This window comes from Dermacentor andersoni, chromosome 7, assembly GCF_023375885.2.
Source record: "Dermacentor andersoni chromosome 7, qqDerAnde1_hic_scaffold, whole genome shotgun sequence".
Classification (NCBI taxonomy): Eukaryota; Metazoa; Arthropoda; class Arachnida; order Ixodida; family Ixodidae; genus Dermacentor; species Dermacentor andersoni.
In genome coordinates, this window is record NC_092820.1 from 90285455 (window position 1) to 90311274 (window position 25820).

Sequence of the window (25820 nt, forward strand, 5' to 3'; positions counted from 1 at the left end):
AATATAAAAAGGAAAGCACTATTCCTATTTGTCGATAAATATTTGCAAATTCCGTGAGAGCAGCACCAATCTTTGTTCAGAACTAGACTATAAAAATAGATTGTAGTGCTTCCGTTCCCTGAATACTCGAAATCGCAGGCAGAATACTTTTACTGCCTTAGCTATTCAGCAGAAAATTGTCCTGGAATGGATTGTACATATTATTGGTTTCATTCAGTAAATAGGTCTGTCTACTTGATTAACCTGCCTTGAAATGTAAGGAAATCTGCCACAAAGTGGTTCCACATAATGTAAACGCATCATATCTGCCAAAATCGCTTGGAAAACGCAAACAACCAGAACATGTAGAGAGTGCAGGAGGTGTTTCATAATCGTTAAGCAAGCATTAAAATGACACGTAATTGATGATTGACCTGAACAAGTATAAATATTTCCAAACTCTGCACACTTTTTTCTAATCCGCTTAAACTTATTTTAGACATCATACTTCGAAAGTTTGCTAAACTTGCCCTTAGAGTTCCCAAGTTCGCACCGAACTATAACATTGAAGCAACCTCCTCTTAAACTCAAAGAAGCGACAACAGACATCCTAAATCAGGCGCGAACACAAACTGCAATCATCTCATCAGGGCTGACGAATACTGAACAGACTGGGATACGAAACGGCATGCTCCCAATTCCTCCGAAATCACCACCATAGTATGATTTGCAAAGGATAAAAGTAGAGCTCATTCCTAAAAATATCCACCCAGGAAAGCATGAGAAAACTTCGGTCAAAAAGATTAAACATTGAAACATAATGGCAGTAAAAACATACTATACAGATGCCAGTGACAACGCCGAAAGCAGCAAAGCAGCAGTCAAGGGCCATGACTCGTCCCTTGGGTAAAGTTACTTGAGAGTCCCAACGCTTCAAGACGCGGAACGGTTGGCGATAGTGCTTGCCACAAAGGAAATGGTACGTACGTCTGACATGATTACAATCTTAATAGAGAGTGAAGGTGCTTTCAAAATTCATTCAAACTGATGACCTGCCTTTACAAATACGAACAGAGCTTTACATAAACATGCATGCTCACCCTGTTTTACACGCGCGTATACATTGATTTTCAGGCCATAAAGATTGCCAGGAGATTGAAAAGCACAACCAGTTCTGCCGCGGAGAAAATCAGGCACCTCCTATCCTTTGGCCTGTCGAAGACACTTACAACCCCAGAAAAGTACGGGAGATACAACGGAACGAATGGCTTTTTATTTTGAGGTTTCGCTGGAAAGCATCATTATTTTTCAACACCTCATTTGAGCAGCTCTTCAACGAAGCTCTAGTAATCTTCAATTGCTAGACCTTCATTGAAGAGCGGCTCATAACCGGCGCTCTCATGGCGCTTCTCACTAAAGCGTTTTGCACGAAAAATGTCAATTCAAAAGCGCCACATACCAAGTACATTGATGGTGCAGCCTGCTGAAGCGTCATGGTGCTGTTCTTGAGGAAACTGCGTGATGCGTGCTTTATTCCGCTCACATCGCCGGCACTTGAAGGATGCTTTTTGCCATTGTGGAATAGAGCGTTCTTATGCCAATTATAAATTGTGGAGCAACATGAAACCTTCCGATATAGCTTTCTGTTGCTCAATACGTGATACATTGAAGTGTTTTTCGGAGCGTCAAAGAAGCGCGGGAATACACGCAATGTGGCTCGAGCCGCCACTCGCGTGGCAATATCGCTTGTGTTTGCGGGCGTCTTTCTCGCTCGCAAAAACACGTTTATGCTTCACGTATTGGGAAGCAAAGCTGTATCGGAACTTTTTCATGTAGCTATGCCATATTTTTTCATTGACACTCATCTAAATATGTTATTTCAGAAGCTGAATAATAATTAGGAATTATAGAATTAGGCGGAATGCAACAAGTTTTCTGACTATTTACAAGCGACAGCCAAAATATTACCTTGGTTCTGTCCTGCATATTTTTAAGCCTTGCTGCATAATACTCGGGTCACCTTGTATATTTAATGAGAGTGGTGTGTTCTACAATAGTACCACTACGGTTTTACATAGATACAATAGACCGCAAATATGCCAAGTATTGGCAGCAGGTTTGATTCTATGTCATTAGCATTGCAATGTAATAAATATTGGGGTACTTATAATGAAAGTGTGTGCTGACATTTTTTTAGGGCAAAACAAGAACTTTTTTGTATTGCTGTTAGCATTATTATTCTAATGTCTGGCGCCGGAGTGAAATGTTAGTTATGTACTGGAGAAGAACGAGCACCAGGCACTGCTTCGACAACGACGACGACAACGAGTGGTTGGAAGCCTTGTGCCTGTGTTGCCTAAGCTGTGTGACCTCTAGCTGCGGTGCTCTACTATATGAGGGTTTCATCAAAAAACAATAATGCATTTTGACATTTGGTGGAGGTGTTGGGCCCTTAACGGCTGCATGCTAGAACAGCAAATTGTGATGCTGATATCTTAAAAAAATATATGGCCACTTTGCTAAGCTAAACTGCGATTGGCGAAAATCTATCTATGACTGCCTCTGTTTCGGTTGTCTGAACGGTTCTGCAAACGGAATCCGCCATGGCCGCGAGCATGGGATGCAAGGTGCGCTCTCTTCGGAGACATCCGACTGACTCGGCTATATCTTTCTGTTTTATTTATCTATTTTTTTTATTTATTTTATTCCTTCTACTTCAGCTTTTTTTTCATGCACCGTCGGTGGGATGCGAACCCTTTGCGCTCTTCGGAGAGACTCGACTGACTCTGTTATTTCTTGTATTTTTTTTGTTTCTTTTTTATCCGCTATACAGCTGCTGCCTCGCTAACAAATTTTGAATCTAGAGCCACCTCTCAACTTTCGTGGATCACCCATTGTTCATCTAGAGCCATCCATCAAGTGCTGTGACAGCTGCCACCGGCTGTGATTGATCACCGTGTTATTGTGTCCACCGCGGACCGTGCTAAAACACTCATGAGCCACTAAAGGCTTACGCCTTAAAAGAGGAAACAAGTCAATCTACAATGAATGGGCAACTATGGCTAGGGAAATTCAAGATATTTAAATTTTTACTGTTGTAGACAGAACGCAAAATTGGTGTCGAGAAATGAATTCAGGAAGAACACACCTCACGATCAATGTTGACTAAAACGTTTACCATTGAAACATTGGAGTAACACAGGAATTGCTGCCACAGAGACTTGTTATGCATAAGGCCTGTACGCAGCACGGTTCCTCTGTAGCACTTCCCTCCGAGCATATGCGCCATCTAACACCGCCATCGTGAAGTCCGCGCGAAACACGTTAGCGATTATATACCCCGGGAAGAAAGCACTATTTCACTCTTGCTGCGCATGGTGCCACAATGTTATGAAGTATTGGGTCAGTCAACTGTATTAAAATTTGTTCTCCAGAGAACACACTTTCAACATCAGAAAATATTACCCAACAATACCTCGTGGCAATTGTCGTATCTGAGCTTAATTTGGACGCGTATTGTTTTGGTTTAGCCAAAAAAATCGGTTTCAATACCGAAAAAGCGCGTACAACGCAGGTCACCATTGTTTACATCAGCCGCGACATGGGGGCAATTTGTTTAGGTGTCGGTTAAGTATTAATTTTCATCGTGCGTAGCTGGCATTGTGAACTATTCGGAAACTAATGGAAATATTAACGCAACTACGGATACTGAGCATTTGATTCTAGGACCGAATCGAATGGAGCAATGCTCAGTTTGTTATTTGACAGTTTTGCACATTCTAACACCCCTACAACTAATAAAAATCGAGCCAGCGGCGGAATCCCATCTCGTAGCAAGTATCGTGCTTTCAGGATAGTACCTAGCGAAACTCTAGTGAAATACGACAATTGTGAAAACAGTGAAACTGGGCACTAGCCAGGGCGCACCTCTTGGTAGGCTTTTCCTAATTCTGGATATATGTAGTGTATCACTGCATGAGGTATACGTTCCAACGCCGACGTGGGTGGCACAGCGTTCAATTATCAGTCCTAAGCAAGCCAGTAGGCGGGTCCGCGTCTTTCGCTGGTAAATATAGCATATTGTCCACATTGCTCAGTCGGCATTTCGTTTCGCAGAAGGCACGGCAGCGAACAGGAGTCCACAGAAAAACTTGGTTGGCATAATGTATTGCAGAACGCTCTTCTGTGACGAATGTTGTAACTTGGTGCATCTGCGAGCTACTACTGACCAATACGAACCCACACAATCTGTCGATTTTCCTTTGCGCAGACAGCAAATAATTCGGTTTCCATCCCGAATACGCCGGCGACATGACACGGTAGCTTAGCATCCGACAATGTTTGATCTTTGTGGCCGCAGTGGGGAATAAATGGTGCGAAACATCCTGCTTCCTGTAGGTACACGTGAAGGTCAGGTAAGTGAAGATTTGATTCCGTGTTTTTGGTGCTAAATGTGAGTGTTGTGCTAAATCGGTTTTGATCACAAATTTGCCGGCGACTTGACACGGTAGCTTAGCATCCAACAATGTTTGATCTTTGTGGCCGCAGTGGGGAATAAATGGTGCGAAACGTCCTGCTTCCTGGAGGTACACGCGATAAGTGAAGATTTGATTCCGTGTTTTGTGCTAAATGTCAATATACATGAAAATTAAGTCGGTAACGGTCTTCTCAATTCCTTCTGTAAGTCCGCTTATCTTTAGATAGTGGGCAGTTGCATTTTTATACGTAATGTTGCTCAATTGAAATAATTCTTCCTTGAACTGTGCAGTGGACGCCGCGAATTGCGTATTGCTGGCGCTACCAGTAAATGAAGCAAGAAGTGATTTGGGTTAATAAACGACGCAGAAAATAACAGCGTAGAATAATTCAGGACAATATAGCAGCTCTCGCATGCGAATATGGGTTTTTAATTTACGGATATATATGATGTGTACCGATCTTGTCAAATTGTCCTTGTAGTCAGCACGCAAACATTACTTTGGTGTGTGAAGAGGACTTGCCACCGAATGCCCTTGGTCTTATATCGTACATAGCACACTTCTTTATTAACTGATTCGCTTACGTAAACGGGGGTGCTGTTTACAATACCTGAACAAACGCACAACACATGATAGTACGCACAGATCGGGTCCCTCTGAAAGTACCGTACTATTACAGCTGACGACAAGTGCGTGCCCTGGGATTAATCCACGATATTCAGGGGAGTCAGCAGCTTGCAGGAGATGTAGTGGTCCATGCTCTGGGACCAGCTTGCTGGCTTCGCCTGAAGATGGGTTACTTAAAGGCGCTGAACAAAAATGTTGGATCACACTCACTGTGGGGGTTAGGTAAACGAAACTTTCATTTGTGTTTCTTAAGCATAGTGTTCCAGATTAGCAACCATTTGCCAATAGGAACCACACGACGAAGACATGACGACAATGGAGTGACCATGACGGCTGTGTGGTCAATTTATAATGACGTACATCTCGGTGATAGACTGATGACGACGGTGCCATGGCGACAGAGACATGACGACAAATGCTTGACGACGCTCAGATAAAGGAGGCTCGAAGATCTACGATGGTATGCAGGTGCTGTAACGCAAGAATGCAAAAAAAACAAACATCGCATGACGACGATTGCATGCCGACCATGGAATTACGTCGAAGGAGGAAAGATGATTGTACAACTACGACGGTGGGAAGACGTGATACCGTTTCTCGGGTTTCGGGATGGTACGGTTAGGGCTCATGATGAGGATGATGTGGCGTGGGCAATAACGGCAATCATAAATTGTCAATGGCATGCCGATGCTAAAATTATCACAGCGGTTTGAGAGCGAGTACCTGACGGCCGCATAAGGGCATCACGAAGTTTGCAAGATAGCGACTCTATGACCAAGGTGGCACAAAGAAGAGAGCGCGAAGAAAATTTCCCAACGAATACTAGATGGCATAGACGGTGCCACGATAAAGACATGATGACAATGGGACGATGACAGTGGACTCATTAGGACTATACGACATCTATGGAATGACAAAGACGGTATGACGGTAACTCGGCATCGACGATGCAACGCCGACAAAGGCATAGTGACCAATGCATACGAAAGCTCATGGCTCTGTGAAGCAGAACGTTGCCGATGAGGTGTTATGCACACAAGTACACTCATTCACACATAATGACATCCTCATATCAAAGCTTGTGCCAACATTGGAGTTTGAGAAACACCACAGTGGAACGTAGAGTGCAAAATTTTGTTGAAAATTACAAAAAAAATATACCATTAACCATTATGCTTACTGTTGGTTAAAGATTCAAAGATCTCTTATTGCAGCTTTTGGTAAAAGGCTAGCTCTCACATTTGGTGCGTATCTTCGTACTGCGTACAGTTTGCGTGTTCAATAAAGTATTGTTAGCTGAAACTTTTTGAGTACGAGCGCTCATTCAGACAGCTTAAATTTCCTCGCAATAAAATGGATGTTCTCCTAACAAAAGTACGAAATTCTCTCTGTTTCGTGCAAAACGGTGTATAGCCGCTGTATTGTTACAGTGGAATGTCCGTAGAGCTTAAAACGGAGAGCACTTTCCATATATTAACGTGGGCTTTTGGCGTGTTTTTGAAACAAGACATACTTTCCGTCTTTTTACCTGCAATCCTTCCTTGTAATGACGGAAATCCTCTGTATAATGACGAAAATTTTTTACAGTGCATACTAAACGACAAATACGTTTGTCTTTACGAGGCCAAATTGTGCTCCTTGACCCCAGAAGATGTCTCCAACCTTTACAATCAGCAGTCGTGGCCTGTATCTGTAAGGAGTGCGTGGATGCACGTACGATATTTGCTACGTGAGATACAGTTTAATGAAACATAAAATATTGTGAGGACACATTGCAGACCACTCCGCGAGGACAATGATAAGCGAACAAGAAGAAAAGAAAGTAACAAATACAAACTCCTAATCTTATTTGCCAGATAATCAATGGTAGCTTATTTCGTGATGATGCTATCCAAGCAGTCGTACATTCTGGTTCCGTTAACATGAAAAAAAAAATACATATATAATAAGGCTGTAGAATTCCCGAAAGCTGGGAGCCTTAGAGCATATATTAAGATCCCTTAATCACTATCCTCGATATCTCTCCCCCCCAATCTTCCAATTTTTCCCTTCCTTGACAAACCTTTTAACCGTGTCCATCCTCATCTGCTTCCATTCCTGACCATAGAATTTTATATCCGTCCCGCCTTTTGTCGTGATCCCTCCGTGGATCCTCCGGAATAACCTTTTGAATAGAAGCTTCCTGTTTATCCTCTCCCAGTACTTTGTAATAAATAGTTTTCAGGATGCCTTGTTGCCATGGCTGTATAGGTAACAAGACACGAGCCCCTGGATGGAGTGCGTGAATGAAGGCGCTTTTTCAACAAAATCAGGTCTCCAGAAATTATACCGGATATCTTGGTCCTTTGCTTTTCATCAAAGTTCCTTTTTATTGCTTGGTGGTATCACCGTTGCTGCTGTGTAGACAGTAGCCTCTAACTCAAGCGCGTCGGCTTTTATACACGACTCTTCCAAGTTTAGAGCTTAATGGCTGGTGCCCCATGGCTTTTAGAAAATAATACACAATTCGCGTCGCGCATACCATGAGGCTAGACAAGGTCCAGTGGAAAGAGACACAACCGGTATAATCAACGATAACCTGGTAGAAGGGCTTTAGGCACACAACATGGACAACTTCACGCTCCATGAGTCCATACACGGCCCGTATACAGTCACCACCATTCCATTGTTGTCATAGATTCAGCTTCATCTCATTGTCATGATATGGTTGTGACGCTATCATCGTCATTCGTTCGTTGTCACACCCTCATTGTCACGCCCTCGTAGTGATTCTGTCGCAGTCATTCTATGTTTGGAATCTCTCTATAGTCATAACAATGCCATAAAGCCGTCCTCTCACAATGTACTCGCGTAGCATTACTGGCATGCGACCCTCGTTACACTGTCGTTTTACCAGGTGATCACTTCATCAACGTCTTATAACTGTCATGGAATCGTTGTCATACTACGTTTGCGTATTCAAAGACATTATGAATTCGTGGTAATTCAATAGAAATCATGTTTTCATCATTTCACCAAGATTAGGCGCGCTATAACGTAAAGCTTTTAGATTGCAATTCTGCAATCATCCCTCCGCCAATGGCCAAAAACTTTCTTAACCAACCCCACTTCGCCTGTATGTCACACGACTTCCCGAAAACCACTCTAACTCCCCATCTGATATGATGCGAACACACTGATTATCAGTGGCTGCAAAGAACAAAAGAAAAATAGTGTTTTCTGATTCGACGCCGTTTCGCCATTAGACCTCGGCTATTGGCCAAAAATTTTCGAACTGCATCCACTTCACCTGCCTGTCACGCGACGTCACGAAACCGCGAACACTTACCGCGTGAAAGTGACGTGTACGCGTTAAAGATGCATTAGTATGCCGAACAAAACTGAATGTTTCTCTTAATAGCCGCAGGCTGTCCCGTTCTTAAAGGAATAAAAGATGGCTACCGCCGATCGCTCAAGCACTGACTGCTCACACCGACCGGAGAGCATGGGTTTATTTGCGTACAATAATACTTTTTGCGCGGCTGTGTAACATTTTCCAGCATCTTGGGTCCATTTACGACCTCGCTCAGTCAACTTTGCTGGTGATCCTTTTTAGCCTGGGCTCTATAATGTAAAACTATTCCAATATGTTTTATTCCAATCTCCTGACGTCAAATTTGCGTAATCGCCGACGCAAGCATCAGGCGGTCACCCGCAGGGTTTTCTGGACAGACCAATCAAGTCTCCTTGTCCATAGGAGGTCACTTTTGCTCGCTTGAAAAACGAATAACATTTCATACACTGAGCGGGTTGTCTTATCTAATTGGCTCACAAAAGGCCAGGAGCACGCTCAAGTGGAGAGGGATTCAATTGGGCCGAGCCACAGCACTAAAAATCGATAACCGGATGAAGGGGGTGGTGCCGGCGTCTGCGATTGGTCCGCTTTCCCTTACTTAGCTTGTGGTGGCTGGTCGAAAAGCGCGGCGGCATGCAACGGAAGCTTAAGAATGACGCTGAAACGGATCGTCAACAAAGAAGAGTTCGCAGAACGAGGTACTAAACGTGCCGAAAGTGCTCGAAAACGTTACACGGCCACGGTAAATGTAATATTATACGCAAATAAACCCACGCTCGCCGACAGGTGCGAGTAGCCAGTTCCTGAGTGATCGGCGGCAGCCTTATCTGATTCCTTTTGGAATGGGGCACCCTGTGGCTATTCAGAAGAAAGCTCACTTTTGTTCGGCATATTAATGCATCTTTAACGTGCACACGTCACTTTGACGCGGTGAGGTTTTGCGGTTTTGTGACGTCGAGTGACAGAGAGATGAAGTGGGCGCAGCCCAAGAACTTTCGAGCGATCATCATCATCATCATTATCAGCCTGGTTACGCTCACTGCAGAGCAAAGGCCTCTCCCATACTTCTAAAACAACCCCGGTTATGTACTAATTGTGGCCATGTCGTCCCTGCAAACTTCTTAATCTCATCCGCCCACTTAGCTTTCTGCCGCCCCCTGCAAGGCTTCCCTTCCCTTGGAATCCAGTCCGTAACACTTAATGACCAACGGTTATCTTCCCTCCTGCTGAGCAATAGCTGGGGGCTAATAGCGAAAAGGCGTCGAATCACAAATTATTTTTCTTTCCGGTCGGTCAAATCATGCATAAACAGTGTGTGCACATGATATCAGATGGGGAGCTACCGCGGTTTTCGTGACGTCACCTGACCGACAGGTGAAGTGGGAGTGGTCCAAAAAAGTTTTTGACCAATCGCAGAGGGCTTATTGCAGAATTAGAACAGAAAAGTTTTTAGAATAGTTTTACGTTATAGCGCCCCTGCATTCTCAACCTTGCGTTGCATGCCGCCGCGAATATCGATGAGCCACCCCAAGCTAGGTAAGGGAAAGCGGACCAATCGCAGACGCCTCACCACCCTCTTCAACCGGTTGTCGATTTCCAGAGCACTCGATCGGCCCCATCAAATCCCTCTCCCCTTGAACCGTACACCTCCCCTCTTATCAGCCAATTAGATAAGAAAAGCCGCTCAGTGTAGGCAACGTTATTCGCTTTTAAGGAAAGCAAAAGGGCCCTCCTATAAACGAGTAGAGCATTGGATTGGTCTCTTTAAGCAACCCTGCGGATCACCGCCCGATGCTTGCCTCGGTGGTTACGCAAATTTGACGTCAGGAGATTGGAATAAAACATATTGCAATATTTTTTACGTTACGTTACGTTTACGTTTGTGATGCCATCTTGGCTGTTGCGTCCTCGATAGTTACTATCATGTATCCATTGTCATACAGTTTTCATGCCGTCCACAGTCATACCGTGCTATCATCATCATTTCATCTTTTGATTGCGCTGTCAATATACTGTCGCCGTGAGGCCGTCGTCATTACATACTTGTTGTGATCCCAGTCTTCTCTTGTACGAATATATTGCGATTTTTGCGCATATTTTTGTCTTCATTTATAATATTAACTTATATTCTGTAAAACAGTTTTCGTGCGTTGCTCTACTTTTTCAACTTCTATCGGAATAGCATTGTTTTTTTTTTTTTTTTGCTTAGTTGTACGTAATTGGCAATATGATAATTCAACTCGCCACTAGGTCCTCGTTGATTTCCAATCGTGTTCTCCGTTTGTCAGAATCGTCACTTTTTCCCCAGCCTATCCTCTTTCTTGAGATGAAGACAAATTTGAGATAAAATTTAAACTGAATTTGAATAACCGCACTGTCAACTGTGGCGTTCGCAACAATATGTTTTGCTATTCGGTGACTGATAACAGTCGACAAAATCTGGCATGCGTAAAACGCACAATAAATAATTTAAATAGAGTTATAGTGCAGTCTATGATAGCAAGATTGCTTATTGATAACACGATGTGCATTGTAAAATGTCCTTACATATAAATTTATTAAAGTTTTATTGCATTGCAACACAACAGAGCATTAGATACGCTGTGAAAGTGCGACAACTGCGATATCGAGAAAAAAAAAGGAAGTTGCAAATAAAGATGCCTTTCTGCAGAACGTTATTTCCAAAGCCCGAAGAAACATGATGCTTTGCTGTTTTGTGAGTGGTGTGCGGCTTTGAATTTTGACGATGATTTGTCCAACCAAAAAAGATTGACCTCAGCGTCTCCATTTGGTTTTGCCATTATATATGGAAGGCAAGCTATCTTTGGCCAGACTTTAAGAATATACGAATGCCACGTAGTTGGACAGAACCAAGGTAATCTTGTTCGCCATATTTTGAAGATACTGAGATTATTTTTTTCAATCTACCTAATCACATAAGTAGTCCTACTTAATTAATCAACTTCTCGGCTATAATAGTTGAAAAGTTTCAACGAGAAAATTGTAGCGCGACATGAAAAACTCCTCATACAGCTTTCTGTTGCTCAAAACGTGCTACATAAAAGAGTTTTACCGAGCGGAAAGGCGCCCACAAATACACACAAAGTGCCTGGAGCTGCCAGTCGTGCGGAGATTTTGTGTGCATTGCGGGCACCTTTCTGGCTCCAAAAAAAAACACTTTTATGTAGCACGTATTGAGCAACGAAAAGCTGTATTCGGAGTTTTTCATGTCGATATAGAGGTTTCTCGTTCACACCTTTCACCTGATTATAATATTTGTGAAGTTGCTTATTCAGGAAAAGTTATCTAATTAGGCGCAACTAAAAATGTAGTTTGAGTACCTTCAAGTGACGACAAACAACATCACCTTGATTATGTCCAGCTAGGTCACGTTCGCATATATTGAATCTCTTGCAATGCTAGCAGGAGGACATTGCGCTGCTAAGCACGAGGTCGCGGGATCGAATCCCGGCCACGGCGGCCGCATTTCAAAGACGGCGAAATGAGAAAACACCCGTGTATATAGATTTAGGGGCATGTTAAAGAACCCCAGGCGGTCCAAATTTCCGGAGTCTACCGCTACGGCATGACTCATAATGAAATCGTGGTTTCTGCACGTAAACTCCCATATTTTAATTTAGCAGGGGCACCCTGTTTTGGTCATGCTAACATAGACTGGTTTAAATTAGATGCAACTACATCGATGCTAGTTCTGAGGATCAATTCATCTTCCTAACTGGAAGGTCATACATTTTACTGCTGGTTTGGATCCGAATGATTTGCTTAGGGAAGGCATAGCGTTGGCACCCAGAACATTCATCAGTCAATTTTGTATATGAGGCGCCTATAGGCTGCTGCTTCAACAATACTTGATATGTGTGCTGTCATTGCCAGGCATCGTAAATATGGCGTTCACTTTTCTATGCACTCTCTCGTAAATCTAAACCTTCAGTGCGCGCAGGTACGCAGTAGGTTAGGTTGTCTTGAAGAGTACCGTACGCTAAGACAATCAATCAGCAAGAGCCGTCAGAGGAAGCTTTCCAAATCGTCCTAGTATAGTACAAGAAACGTAAAGGTTCCTACGGCTGTTGTCAAAGTGAGTCTAAGTGCTTGAACAATTACAACTGAAATTTTATTTACAAACACGAGCGGTTCATTGGTATTTTTGTCATCAATTAAGTCATTCGAGTCGCTCTTAAAGACGCAATGAAATTAGTCGTACGGGCATGTTTGGCGTGTTTTTTTTTACTCTACTGTACTTATCGTAGCAGACTTATGGACTGTCTATGGTAAATATTGCTATTTGTTCAAGCTAGTCCTAGCGCACTTTGACTGCCTCTGAGTATCCATGGTAGACTTCCCAGGCCTTGCAATTCTCGTATGCGATAGCCCATTTCATCACTTAAACAATGTGTTCTTTGTAGGTGAAGGGTGTACCTAAAAATGCATTTGCGTTTTGCATGATAACAGTTCTCAATCCACAGAAGCCTGTACATTAGCGATTTTTTTTACAATGCTACGAATCAGTCAAAAACATTTCAGAATAAAAATAGAGAAGAAGAGCAACTCTAGGCTAGAAACAACGTTCGCAACTTCAAGGGGAAACATGCGTTTGCATATACATTCTTAGCGGGATATAGAATGAGAACAGATATTATTAGCATCATTGCTTCTTATTATTGAAGTTTTCTGTGACCGTTTAAGATAAGATACATTTCTATTGAGTTTATTACGTTTAGATCAGCATTTCTCTAATATAATTTGAGAGCTCTAAGTAAAGCTTTTCCATTATTTTCCCTTATAAACAACGTATGGCAGGTGGATAAATGCTTGGTTCCTGTATCAACGTTACGAACAGTGCCTGTTTTGCCTGCCTCTTTGGGCGCCTTGCATCAAAGCGCACTGGCAGGTCGTTATATAGGCAGGAACAAAGACGAGAATCGGACGCACCAGTAATGCTGCGCTTAATAACGTCAGTGACGTAACCAAAATGGAGTTCTGCGTTCTACTGCTGGAATGAGCACTGTTCACACGCTACTATAAGCACACTAGCGTTTCCATTGGACCCCTGCGTGTATGCAATATTTTGAGAGAAATTATCAGTAGTTATAAAGATAAGCTTGTATGATTTGCACACACTCCTAATTCCTTTTCTGAATGAATATTTTCTTGGGCGTGAACTACGCCGCCGCTTTCCCGTCCGGTATTATCGTGAGTCATCAAAGTGCGTCCCCTGAAACGCCTTTGGCACTGCGCGTTAGAATGACAACTTTGTAAGGTGCTTGGAAACTGACAGGATGCTGTTCCTTCCACCTATCACAAGTTGTGTTGAGGGCTGTGACACGCTAATATGTTGCAACTGCGTATATCTACCATCACACGAATAAAAGTGCAACATTTAACGGGGCACTAGATGAAGAAGTGAAGTTGACTTAGAGGAATAGTTTATCTGTCTACCACTCTATCACCGTTCCCGGCGTGCCAATAAGCGACTTTGCTGTGGTGAAAATTGTCCCCGAAAGTCACGCTGCCACTCCACAATTTAAATAATTCACCTGACCACAGAGGACGTGATGTCATATCTCACGCCACATTGTGCTTTGCCGCTACTTCTGAGTGAGCCACTGCTCTCTCAGCTCGCACTGGCGGCGTTCCTCGAAGCGCCCATGCCAGCTCGCGCTAGACAAACGTTTCACAGCTCTCTACACCCTGGGGCCCTATAACGTGAAACTATTACAATACGTTTCTATTGCAATTTCCTGACGTCAAATTTGCGTAACCACCGACGCAAGCACCGGGCGGTCACGCGCATGGTTTTCTGAACAGACCAATCAAACGCTCTCCTCGTTCATAGGAGGTCACTTTTGTTTGCTTGAAAAACGAATAATATTGCCTACACTGAGCGGCTTGTCGTATCTAATTGGCTGACAAGAGGGGAGGAGAACGCTCAAGTGGAGAGGGATTCACTGGGGCAGAGCCAGTGCACTGAAAATTGATATTCGGATGAAGAGGGTGGTGCCGACGTCTACGATTGGTCGGCTTTCCCTTACTGAGCTTGTGGTGGCTGGACGAAAATCGCGGCGGCATGCAACGGAAGCTTAGGAAGGACGCTAAAACTGACCCTCAGCAAAGAAGAGTTGGCAAATTGAGGTAGTAAACGTGCCGAAAGTGCTTGAAAACGTTACATTGTCACGCAAGATGTTTTATTATACGGAAATACACCCATGCTCTCCGGCAGCTGCGAGTAGCCAGCGTCTCAGCGATCGGCGGTAGCCATCTTTTATTCCTTTCGGAACGGGGCAGCCTGCGGCTATTCCGAAAAAAAATTCAGTTTTGTTCGGCATATTAATGCATCTTTATCGCGTACACGTCACTTTGACGCGGTTAGTCTGTGTGGTTTTGTGACGTCGTGTGACAGGCAGGTGAAGTGGGTGCAGGAGGAGGAGGAAAGAACTTTATTGTGTGCCTTGCGAGTTGGTGGCCGAGGGCTAAGTTGGTGGCCGAGGACCAATAGCCGAGGGCTAATGGCGAACATGGGTCGAATCAGAAATAACTGTTTTTTTTTTCTGTCAAATCATGCATAATCAGTGTGTACACATCATATCAGATGGGGAGGTATTGCTGTTTTCGCGACGTCGCGTGACAGACAGGTGAAGTGGGGGGTGGTCGAAAAAAGTTGTTGACCAATCGTGGAGGGCTGATAGCAGAATTGGAATAGAAAAGTTTGGAATAGCTTTACGTTATAGCGCCCCTGCTCCCTCTCACGCTGCACGCAGTGCGCGAGTTCCCGCATGCTCTCCCATTTTGGTCTCCGTCTGCCGCATTGCCGGTAGCGCCATCACCCAGGGCGCCGACGTTACATCAGATAGCTGCCGTAGTCCACAACAGGTGGCATCAAAGCAATCCCTCTTTTCGTGTAACTTTTAGCTTACAAGAACTTTTTCCTCGTTGCAAATATATTTGTTGCTACAAAAGCCTGCTCTTTGAATACAACTCGGCGTGACACTTTGTTTTGTGTCTCTTGAACCTTCATAACGCTATTACTTAGCTTTAGTTTAGCATACGCAACTTATAGCGTGCGCCATCCTGTAGCGTACGCTAAGCAGAGCATGTTTTCTACAATTTTAGTTGGGCGGCGATATCTTCAGACTTCAGAGGCCGTATGCATTCGTTGCGGCCTAAGATTAAGCAAAAGCTGTTTACACAGTCATTTGCTACGAAAGAAGGGCATTGTACAAAACCAGCACCAAACTCAATTCGAAGCGGGCAGCCGGTTCCGCCGCCATGTTTCACGCAAACTCCGCAAACTACGCAAAAACGCTAACGCTAACTCGTTTGCGTTGCGTACGCCCGCTATACCTGCTATTTCGTTTAGCGTTCAGCACATGCGCAGTGGTGACCAACTATTTTTTAACGTATGCACAGGTATAGCGTACGCTATACTAAAACTGTTTAATAACAGTGCGTCCTTCGATTGAAACTGCTACATTTCGTAAGTGCGATAGCAATACCTGCACCAGGAGTCCTAAAGAACAGCGGCCACGGTATGGTAGCACGCTTGTCCTGTGGTAAGCTGTTCGACTACGGTGTAGTTTATTGGGAAAATGCGTTATTTAGAGGATCGCTAAGGCTGCCAATTTATCTACCCTTCTATCTCTCCTTATGACGCATGGAACTTTGCCTTGGTTCCGTTACATACTCGCTATCATTCATTACTAATCTTTCATGAAAGGCCACTGTAATTATTAAAGGCCAGTGTACCTATGTGAGAGGAACTCTATTGCAAACATCACAATAAACTTCCCCAACTCGAGCTGAACTAATCCTTTTGAATGTGTCTCCTCAGATGTACTGAATGATCTATCTAAAAAAGAACCTTGCATAGTCAGATAACTTTTTCCGCGCCACAGTGGACATCAAGCCATGTTTAATTGAAGCTCCTTGCTTTTAATTTTTCCGAATTCACGCGGAATTAACGAAGATGAAGCCTAAAAAGGACACTTTAGCTGTCTAAGGTTAATCGGTTTTATGTTTTAATCAGTGTTATTCTTAAGCGCCCCCTACGGAGAACAAAAATCAACACAGCTTGATAACGTTTGGAGGATGAAACACGCGAATATTAATAAGCAATTTTAGAATGGTTTACACATCTGATAATCAAAGAAGTAATGAGCCATTTTGAACGAACGGGAACGGATAGTATTGGTGCGTTGGCCAGACTTATAAATGGGGGAAAAATTGAAGGGAAGTTACTGACCTGACTTCCATATTCATGACTGCGTTGGCTGCACTGGTAGCTGGCACGATGACAGTCAGGGGAAAAAGCGAAATTCATTTGTAGAAATGCTGAGATGATTGCCTGAGCTTGAGCTTGCGTTGCCTTTTATGCTATTCTCTGCCGAAATGGAAGGTAGAAAATACGAGTAGAATGACGATGGGAGGGATGTGCATCTATATAATGCCACCACACTGCGGTATCTCCAGACCGTTTGTATAATCCATTACGCTAGCTCTACCCTTATAATCCCGATCCTACTGTTTGAATCAGGTCAGTCGTCCAAAAGTTCATGATATAGCCATCAGCTATCGATGTGTGTGACAACCGTCTGCTGTTCAACGCAAGCATTGTGCGCAAGTTTTACGAATGATTAGCAAACACATTTTGGTATTAGAATAGCAGTGGTAACCAGAAATCGAGTTGCTGCAATCCATTGTGGTGGAATGTAGTGAACCAGGCTACACGGAGGCAGATATTCTGCTTCAGCGATAACGTTCACCTTACACGGTTCGGCGGCGCTTGCCTTTGTAAGGCGACCCTGCGGCAAACCACTTAACGCATGCTAATCTCCCAAGTAAACGCAAGTTTCAGAATGCTGATTTGACACAAAAGCAATAATTACAGCGTGAAATCTAACTAAAACATTCAGTACAAGCTGTAGTCCGGAAACAGTGGGAGGAATGTCTGTTCCACTAACCCACATGAGCTGTTGTTCATTGGGTAGCATGTAATTTTATTGCGACTAGCATTCTGAGCTTGCTTCAAGAACTTCCTGATGTTCATATCTCTTTCTGCCTGGGTCTCGGAGGGTCTCTTACCGAATTCCGCGAACTTGGGTCACTTGGTAGTCCATGGTCTGTTGAGTGGAGCATCGGGGGCTGCTGAGCTGAGGCAATCCCGTTCAAAAGAGACAGGGAGTGATCATTTATTTACATAAAAGAGGAAATGTCGGCCTCAGCTATAGCTTGCCTTGGCCTGCTATTCTAAGCCGTGGAAAATGAATGGGAAGGAAAAGTCTTATGAATAATGGTGATTATGTGGAAAGGCGGCACACATATACAGGGCCTTAACGTTGTGGCATCTCTAGAGCAGTACGTCTAGCCCAGTGGCTTGTATAAATTAGATAGCGGCACTTACAATCAAGGCTACACACTTTGCAATAAAGCAAGGACCCAAAAGAAATTTGTGTGATAGAGGCCACCTATAGGCCCAATGCGAACCGTCAGACTTACTTGAGTTAATGGGTACGTCCCAATGGATACGTACCACTCTTCACTGAAGCTCTCCTGGCCCAAACTGTGGCCACTCGGTATGGACCGCCTCTTGATGACCTATCTTGGTACCCCTCTCAGGACGACCGTCAACGATAATGCACATCAAATTGAAGCAATAATTGACACCACATATTGCTAACTTCGAAAGGACATATTTATGGGGCCAACGCTCCAGTGGGTTTCCTCTCGCGGTCTTCCCAGTGAACACTCTGGACCAGCTAGCTGCGCCTCTACGAGGCCTGTGCAAGGTCTCCTAATTGCACTGCGGAGGGCGAATGCGCTCAGACACGCATTATTGTACAGCTGTGGTCGCCTCTCACATATTTTTTCTTATGTACACGCTGTGCCATCTAGTGGCGGTGAGTAAAAGTTGGCGAGAGACTGCTCATATACATTCTCGATGCGCTGAAGCGTGCGAAGTCTAATTGTTCCCTCTCATACCCACAAACAGAGACACATTCTCGGTGAACCAAATTGGGGAGAGGTTTATCGAAAAGCGGCGCAAACCAAGGGCATTGATGGCGCAGCTCGCTAAAGCATTTGCGCGAAAGGCGTCCACTGGAAACAGGCACTTACCCAGTGCATGTGTGGCGTAGCCTACTAATGTGTAACGTTGCTGCCCTTGAGAAACCTTTGTGACGTGACTTTTAAGCCGCCCACTATTGTACACGTTCTAAATTTGTTCTAATGGTATACTTGGCGTCTCCAAATTGCCAATCGCGAAATCGGCCGGTAAAGATGAAGCCGGGCTGTATCTCCCATTGCTTTGCTTCTAAGCCACGTGTCTTCGCACTTATTCGCACTGCACACGCGGCGCCGTCTACGGGAGCCGTGGACGGCGCAGGTTTGATTGCCTAAGTCATCGGAGAAAATAACGGACGTTTACGTCGTTATAGAGTGACTAATTGCCAGTGGCAAGTACCGGACGGACGGACGGACGGACGGACGGACGGACGGACGGACGGACGGACAGACAGACAGACAGACAGACAGACAGACAGACAGACAGACAGACAGACAGACAGACAGACAGACGGACGGACGGACGGACGGACGGACGGACGGACGGACGGACGGACGGACGGACGGACGGACGGACGGACGGACGGACGGACGGACGGACGGACGGACGGACGGACGGACGGACGGACGGACGGACGGACGGACGGACGGACGGACGGACGGACGGACGGACGGACGGACAGACAGACAGACAGACAGACAGACAGACAGACAGACAGACAGACAGACAGACAGACAGACAGACAGACAGACAGACAGACAGACAGACAGACAGACAGACAGACAGACAGACAGACAGACAGACAGACAGACAGACAGACAGACAGACAGACAGACAGACAGACAGACAGACAGACAGACAGACAGACAGACAGACAGACAGACAGACAGACAGACAGACAGACAGACAGACAGACAGACAGACAGACAGACAGACAGACAGACAGACAGACAGACAGACAGACAGACAGACAGACAGACAGACAGACAGACAGACAGACAGACAGACAGACAGACAGACAGACAGACAGACAGACAGACAGACAGACAGACAGACAGACAGACAGACAGACAGACAGACAGACAGACAGACAGACAGACAGACAGACAGACGGACGGACGGACGGACGGACGGACGGACGGACGGACGGACAGGTTTAATTCGAATCACATGAACGCTACCATTGTTCCTCATTTTGAATCGCCCGGCGTCATTGCACGTTTTGGCAGCTATTCCAGGGTTGTGTAAAGAGAAAGCGTAAGCCTCTGGAAGTGCAAGGATATGGATCCGCCACTTTCCTCCTGCTATCAATAAGCGGTGGAAGTGGACTTGGTGCATTGGCTGCGTTGGCCAGTGCACTTTCACTTTGAACTTCCAGCAATGTGGTTATTGCGCATCCACAGACAGAAGGCGACGGAAAGAAGTGTGGTTGGTGAACATTGCTAAAACAGTAAAGCGCTATCTACCTTGACTTCGCTGCCTGCTCCAACTTCACAACAATCCGGCCACCCCGATCCGGTCCAACTGAACGCTTAGGTAGATTCTGCGCGTTGCCGAACCACACCTGCTTTTCCTGCATATTGACCCACTTGTTGCTGATAGCGCCGTCAGCAAATATGTTGTGTGCGCAAATGGAATAGTGCATAATGCTTTGACAGGGGTCGGTAATTTCTCAAATGTGGCATTCTATAGAAAGAGAGGCTTACGATCGACATAATAGCGTTAAAGATTGCAGTTGGTAGGGTGATGAGTCAGTCATTTGATTCTTTATAAACGTATGTCACCATATAATGAGGCTGCAGTCCGTTCATTTGCATTTGCGCCATGGTTCCAGTCTTTACGTATTTCCGCGAAAATTGTGCCTGCTCCATGATGTTCCTTCTTCTTGCAGACCTAGCATCAAAGTTCCAGTACTAAAGGCCCCCATGATGGCGTACGATCCACATGAACCTATGTCACCCGGCTTCCTCAGCTATTTCCTTGGCGTTAATCGCAAATACGGATATCATTGTGTTTTTCCCGTAAGAATTTTTCTTTTTATACTCTAATGTTCGTTTCGCTGTGTACCTACACTGTGATGGCGAGCTATAGCGCCAGAACTAATACCGACGGGCTTTGCCTGCCTTTACGTTATTCGTTGTTTCCGATGCTTGCAACTTCGGACATCCCGAGCGGATCACTTCATGAAGCATATGCGATATATGTGAAAGAAAAAAAAAACATTTTTGACCGGCAGACTATGTGATTTGTTAGGCCTCATTCTCAGTCCCACTTTGTCATCCTTTCTCTCGCGGTTAAACAAAGAAAAGATGTAAGAAAAAATGTACGGGCTCCTGAGCAGCTTCGCATTACGCAGTAATGCTCACTTCCTCAAATCAGTAAACATTATTTTCCTTTCAATGTGAAAAAAGGAGACACAGCTAAGAGCTCTAAGAGCATGAAGAACTCCATGCCCTATTTTACAGCCAACAAAATGGGTATCGAAGACTATGTTTCCAAACATACATTCCACTAATACTGACTGACTAATACGACTGCCACAAAACATTGTAGCGATATATTTCGCATAGCAAATACCAAAAGGCTTGCAAAATGGACATGAACACAAAACACATGCTGTACTTACAGTAAAGAGAAACAGTAACATAGTATAAATGCTAATGAGAGTGCGCAATTGGAAGCATACACTTCGTGTTGGCATATTTGGCACGCATTGTCACACGAACATCACATGCAGCTTTACTCAGGTGCATTGAGGTTCTGGCAGATCATTTTAATGGCGCTGCTTATGCTACACAAAGTGCTAAAGTGATCTTTGACGAAGACAATAAGAGAGGGCGTTGTGGAGATCAGGAATTCTGCTGTATTTTCAAGTCGTAGTGTAGCCTTGACAGGGCGGTCGGAACGCAGAGCCCGTGAAGTAAGGCTAACGGCCTGGGGCGCGAAGCACACCGCCCCCCCCCCCTCACAAAAGAAAGAAATACTACTTCCTTGATCGGGGATGAATCCTAGATGCACGTCTATTTCTCAGAATGCGAAGGCGAACAGAGCAGTACCCTTACAAGGTTGGCCGCGACGTGGCGCTAACAGTCAACGCAAACCGAAACTAATGTTGTAACATCACCTTTCCCGTAATTATTAACGTCACCTCTCCCTGAAACAAACTACTGGACTTTGTTGGCTTGTTTATGAAACTGGAGTACTTAGAGACTCACAATGTCTTATAGGTGAAAAGCAGAACCTGTATATTCTATACAATGAATGCCGCTTGTTAGAAGAGACGTACCATTACAGAAAAAGGTAAATGCACACTTTTAAACGTTTGTTAGAAGACACGTACCATAAGAGAACAATGTAAGTGCATAATTTTAAAGCAAATACAATAGAAATGAAGCCCTTTACAACCAGTAACTTGTTAACCTTAAAAGAAAATGTGACTATACGGCACATTAAACACCTTAACCCTCAATGCGTTTCGTGTACTTGAAACATCCTTATAGATTTAAAAAAGTCAAAACTTACATTATCGCTCACATCTCCTTGACGAAGTTGTATACTATGGGCAACATTAAAACAGCATCTTTTTTTTTTCTTTTTGGCAGATGTACAATGCCCAACGATTGAAAGGCCATACTCAGACAGCATGGCGACCGGCGCTTTTTTGCGCCACCGCTGATCGCTCAGTGACTGCTGAGAAGGCCAAATACAGTCACAATGCATTCAAAAGATTCTGACTTTCATTTCACAAAAACGCATCATCCCAGTGTCACCACTACCCACCGGTGCCGCAAGAAAGTACCGGCCGCCATCTTGTCCGAGCATCGCGTTTCAATCACTGAGCACCGTAGATTTACGCTATCACAGACAGGTCCATCTTTGGTTTGCCATTTATTTGAAGAGAACGCATGAAAGAAACTGTGTAAAAAGAATAGACTACTATGATATTAGCTATAAGACTATTTACATATAGCAAAGGTATGTACTTGCACACAAGTTCACATAATGTTGGGCGGCCAACTTAAGACATGTGTCTACCCATCTTCACGAAACGAAGAGGAAAGAGCAACTTTCTTTGTGAACAGAACAATAAAAAAAATGACACAATGTATGATCACTGAACTTTAAGACAAAGGCGAGGAGGAGGAGGAGGAGGAGGAGGAGGAGAAACATTTATTAAAAAGATAGGACAAGCAGGTGTCGTTCTGCTTGTGCGGGAGGCGCCCTTAGTCCAGGGCTCCTGCGGCTCTTGCTGTTTCCCGGGCCCGCCGCACCAGTTGCTGCTGGTTACGAGGGTCCGAAATAGTCAGCACGGCCTCCCACTGTTCGGGTGTGGGGTTGGGTATTTGCAGGGCCGCCTTCACGTTGGGGCACGCCCATGTGGTGTGATATAGGGAGGCGTAATCATTACAAAGGGGACATTTGTATGAATATAGTGTAGGGTGTATTGCGTGTAGTCTGCTTAAATGGGGGTATGTGTTGGTTTGTAGTTGTCGCATGGCGAAGATCCCTGTATCCGCTTTGGATAACAAAGATCAGCGGATCGTTCGCTCTGAGCACGGGCGCGAAATGACGGTCCTTGAGCGTAGTGGCCACGGAAGTGTGCGTACTACACGTTTATGCTGCTGGAATGTTCAATAAAATCCCCCCTTTAAAGGATAACATTTCGCTTAAGTGTAATGAAACAGGCACTTTGGGAGTAAAGAGCCGCATTCCTATGGCGCTCATTTACATTAGTTTACTTAGAGGTTTGCGCACTGCACGTTTATGCTGCAAGACTGATGCATGACATTTCATATCGCCAAAGTATTTGCTGTGCTGCTTTTCTTGCAGAACTGTATAGGATCTTGTTGATTAAAAAACACGCTTAATATAGCAAGGTGTGACACGAACATTTGCAAGCAAACCAAGACACTACAGCTATAATGAAACGTAATGCTTAAACCGTACCTTGGGTTGCCTATTTAGTGTAGACCCAGAACTAATTCTGGTTGTGGAGTATGATTAGACGAATCATTACTCTTAGATGTGAGCTGGAATTCTGTGTATTGCTTTTCTAAGTTCTTTCAGAAACCCTGTTTTGTGATAGTGTGATAGACGGAAGCCCAGCAGATTCTTCAGCAGAGTATGAACCTGGTCATGGGAATAAAGCAGGAGGTTGAAATTGGGTGTGTTTAGCAGACCCTGTACCAATATAAACTGCGGAAAAAGGTTCGGAACTATCATCAAGGGATGGGTAGTCCCTGCAATGATTCCCATTGTCTAATCATTGAAAATGATGCTGTCGTGCCGCATATTTCACCAGTTTGGAAGTATTATTTTCCAGCTGGGAAGTACAGGATCCTATCCTGCGAATAATGAACGGATCTAAGTATTTTGGACCAGAATTTAGGCAGTTACATCATCGGACGAAACTGCGTGACGAAATTGAGGCTATTTTGTTGCCCGACGAGGATATACGTATGATTTGACATTTTTCTCTTCTCGTAGCACATGTCTAAGCACTTCTTAGCACAACTAGCGAAAAGCAAGTTCCGGACTGCTTAGGACGATGTTTGCCATATCGAGACGAGTTCTGAGTTGACTATGGAGCAGCAAAGCCGCAGAAAGATATGTAGTCGTATGTGGAGAAAACTTGTAGGTTGACAGGTATGGTAACCCTACAAAGCTAAAGCCTCTTTATTCTAACAGAGAAATCTGTAAGAATTATTTGATGGCATCGTCTAACATGGCATGGCTGACATGGTTTGATGACATGGTCTGTCCGCTTGCGTGCGGGTAGTAAAGCGAAGACAGGAAATGCTCGATCGTTCATTCTTTTAGGAAGGTTTCAAACTCTGCAGTAACAAATTGTGGTCCACTGTCGGATACGATGGCATCAGGACTCCCTTCTCCACTGAATGGAGAAATGAGATAGCTCATGATAGCTTCAGATGTGACGGAAGCCATGAAGTAAACCTCACGCCACATGAAAGGATAGTCAGTTATGAATGACGCAAAACGGGCAAACGGTTGAGCAGGACCTAAAGCGTCTGCTATGTTTATGGTTATTTTTGCCATGGTGGAAGAGGCCTTTCCACATGTTCATGTGTAGCAAAATATTATTTAGCAGGTTTATTTGCTTGTCCACAAACAAAGCACTTTCTCATAGGCTCGTCAACCTGTGCATCTTTGTGAGGCTGCAAGCAGATGCCTCTGAGTCCGAGTTTTCTTTTGGTGATGTCCAAATTATCTTCATGAGTAAAGGTCACGAGTTTCTGACGCGAGAATGCTGGTAGGAACGATACATTGTCTTCTGAGAAAAAGAATATCCATGTAGAAAAATGCGGACTATAAAGATGACGTCGCTAGTAATACAGGCGGCAAACGGGCAGCTTTTCTCAAACGATTGCTTTTATATTCCATAAAGCCTGAAAAGCTGGATTAACCACCGTAGCTGTCTGGAACTTTTCTGCGGTAATGCATATTTAAAGCAAAGGGACTACCTCCTCATCTACAACTGCTTCAGATTCAGGAAGAACAGGAAGGCTCAACAGTGTATCAGTTGCGATACCTTGATCGCGCTTACAATACTCAATGTCAAAATTGCAGTAAAGTAGTCGAGCACACCATTGATAATTTGTTAAATTGCGCTTTCAGGAACCTTTGGAAGACAGTGATGCAACAAGAGCTTGGTCGTCACTGCGAAGCCTGAACCGACGACCCTAAGAGTGAACATACCGATTGTCACAAGTCAAAAAGCAGATTCATGATTTACGTTCGCGATGGGGAACCATCACTGTGCGGGGGTTTGATTATGAGATGCAGACGCTAATGTAAAAAGCTTATTTGCGCATTTTTGCTTGAGTAAGACTCCCAAGCCAACGTACGTTAGCATCAACTGTCACAGCAAGGAGTAGGAGCGGTTGAAACATGCGCAACAGAAGACGTGAAGCAAGGACTTTCTTAACAGACTGGAAGCTGTATGCAGTATCTTGATCCCAGAAAAAGCTTGTCCTTGCATCGAGAAGTTTACTTATTTGTTGTAGCACGTCGGCATATTGCGGGATACATTTTGCCTAATGCCCCGTGAGGCCCAGAAATGAATGTAGCGCCTGCTGGTCACTTGGCTGCGGTGCCTCAACAATCGCCTTGATTTTGTTGTCCATCAGCGAAATGCCCCATAAAGAAATTTTTTTCTTTTAAGAAAGTTTGTTGTGGTTCACTTAACACACACTTACGGTTCAACTACATAAGTGCATTGTTTACGGTAGAAAGAACACTTTGTAAGTTTCTACCGTTGTCACGTTGAGTGTGACCCGAAACAAAGACATCATTAAGATACCATAGT

General features: G+C 44.3%; 1 protein-coding gene across 3 annotated transcripts in view; it reads left to right on the plus strand.

The window, feature by feature from the left end:
• The first annotated feature begins 12381 nt into the window (after positions 1 to 12381).
• LOC129385712 (uncharacterized) overlaps positions 12382 to 25820 on the plus strand; it is a 117256-nt gene continuing 103817 nt past the window's right edge. For 2 of the 3 annotated variants that reach the window (XM_055072702.1, XM_055072704.1), the window contains exons 1-2: positions 12382 to 12514; positions 20385 to 20514. In XM_055072702.1, the coding sequence (XP_054928677.1) occupies positions 20419 to 20514 (96 nt within the window). In that variant the 5' untranslated portion in view covers positions 12382 to 12514; positions 20385 to 20418. The remainder of the gene's footprint in view (positions 12515 to 20384; positions 20515 to 25820) is intronic. The other variant, XM_055072703.1, reaches the window with a different exon arrangement.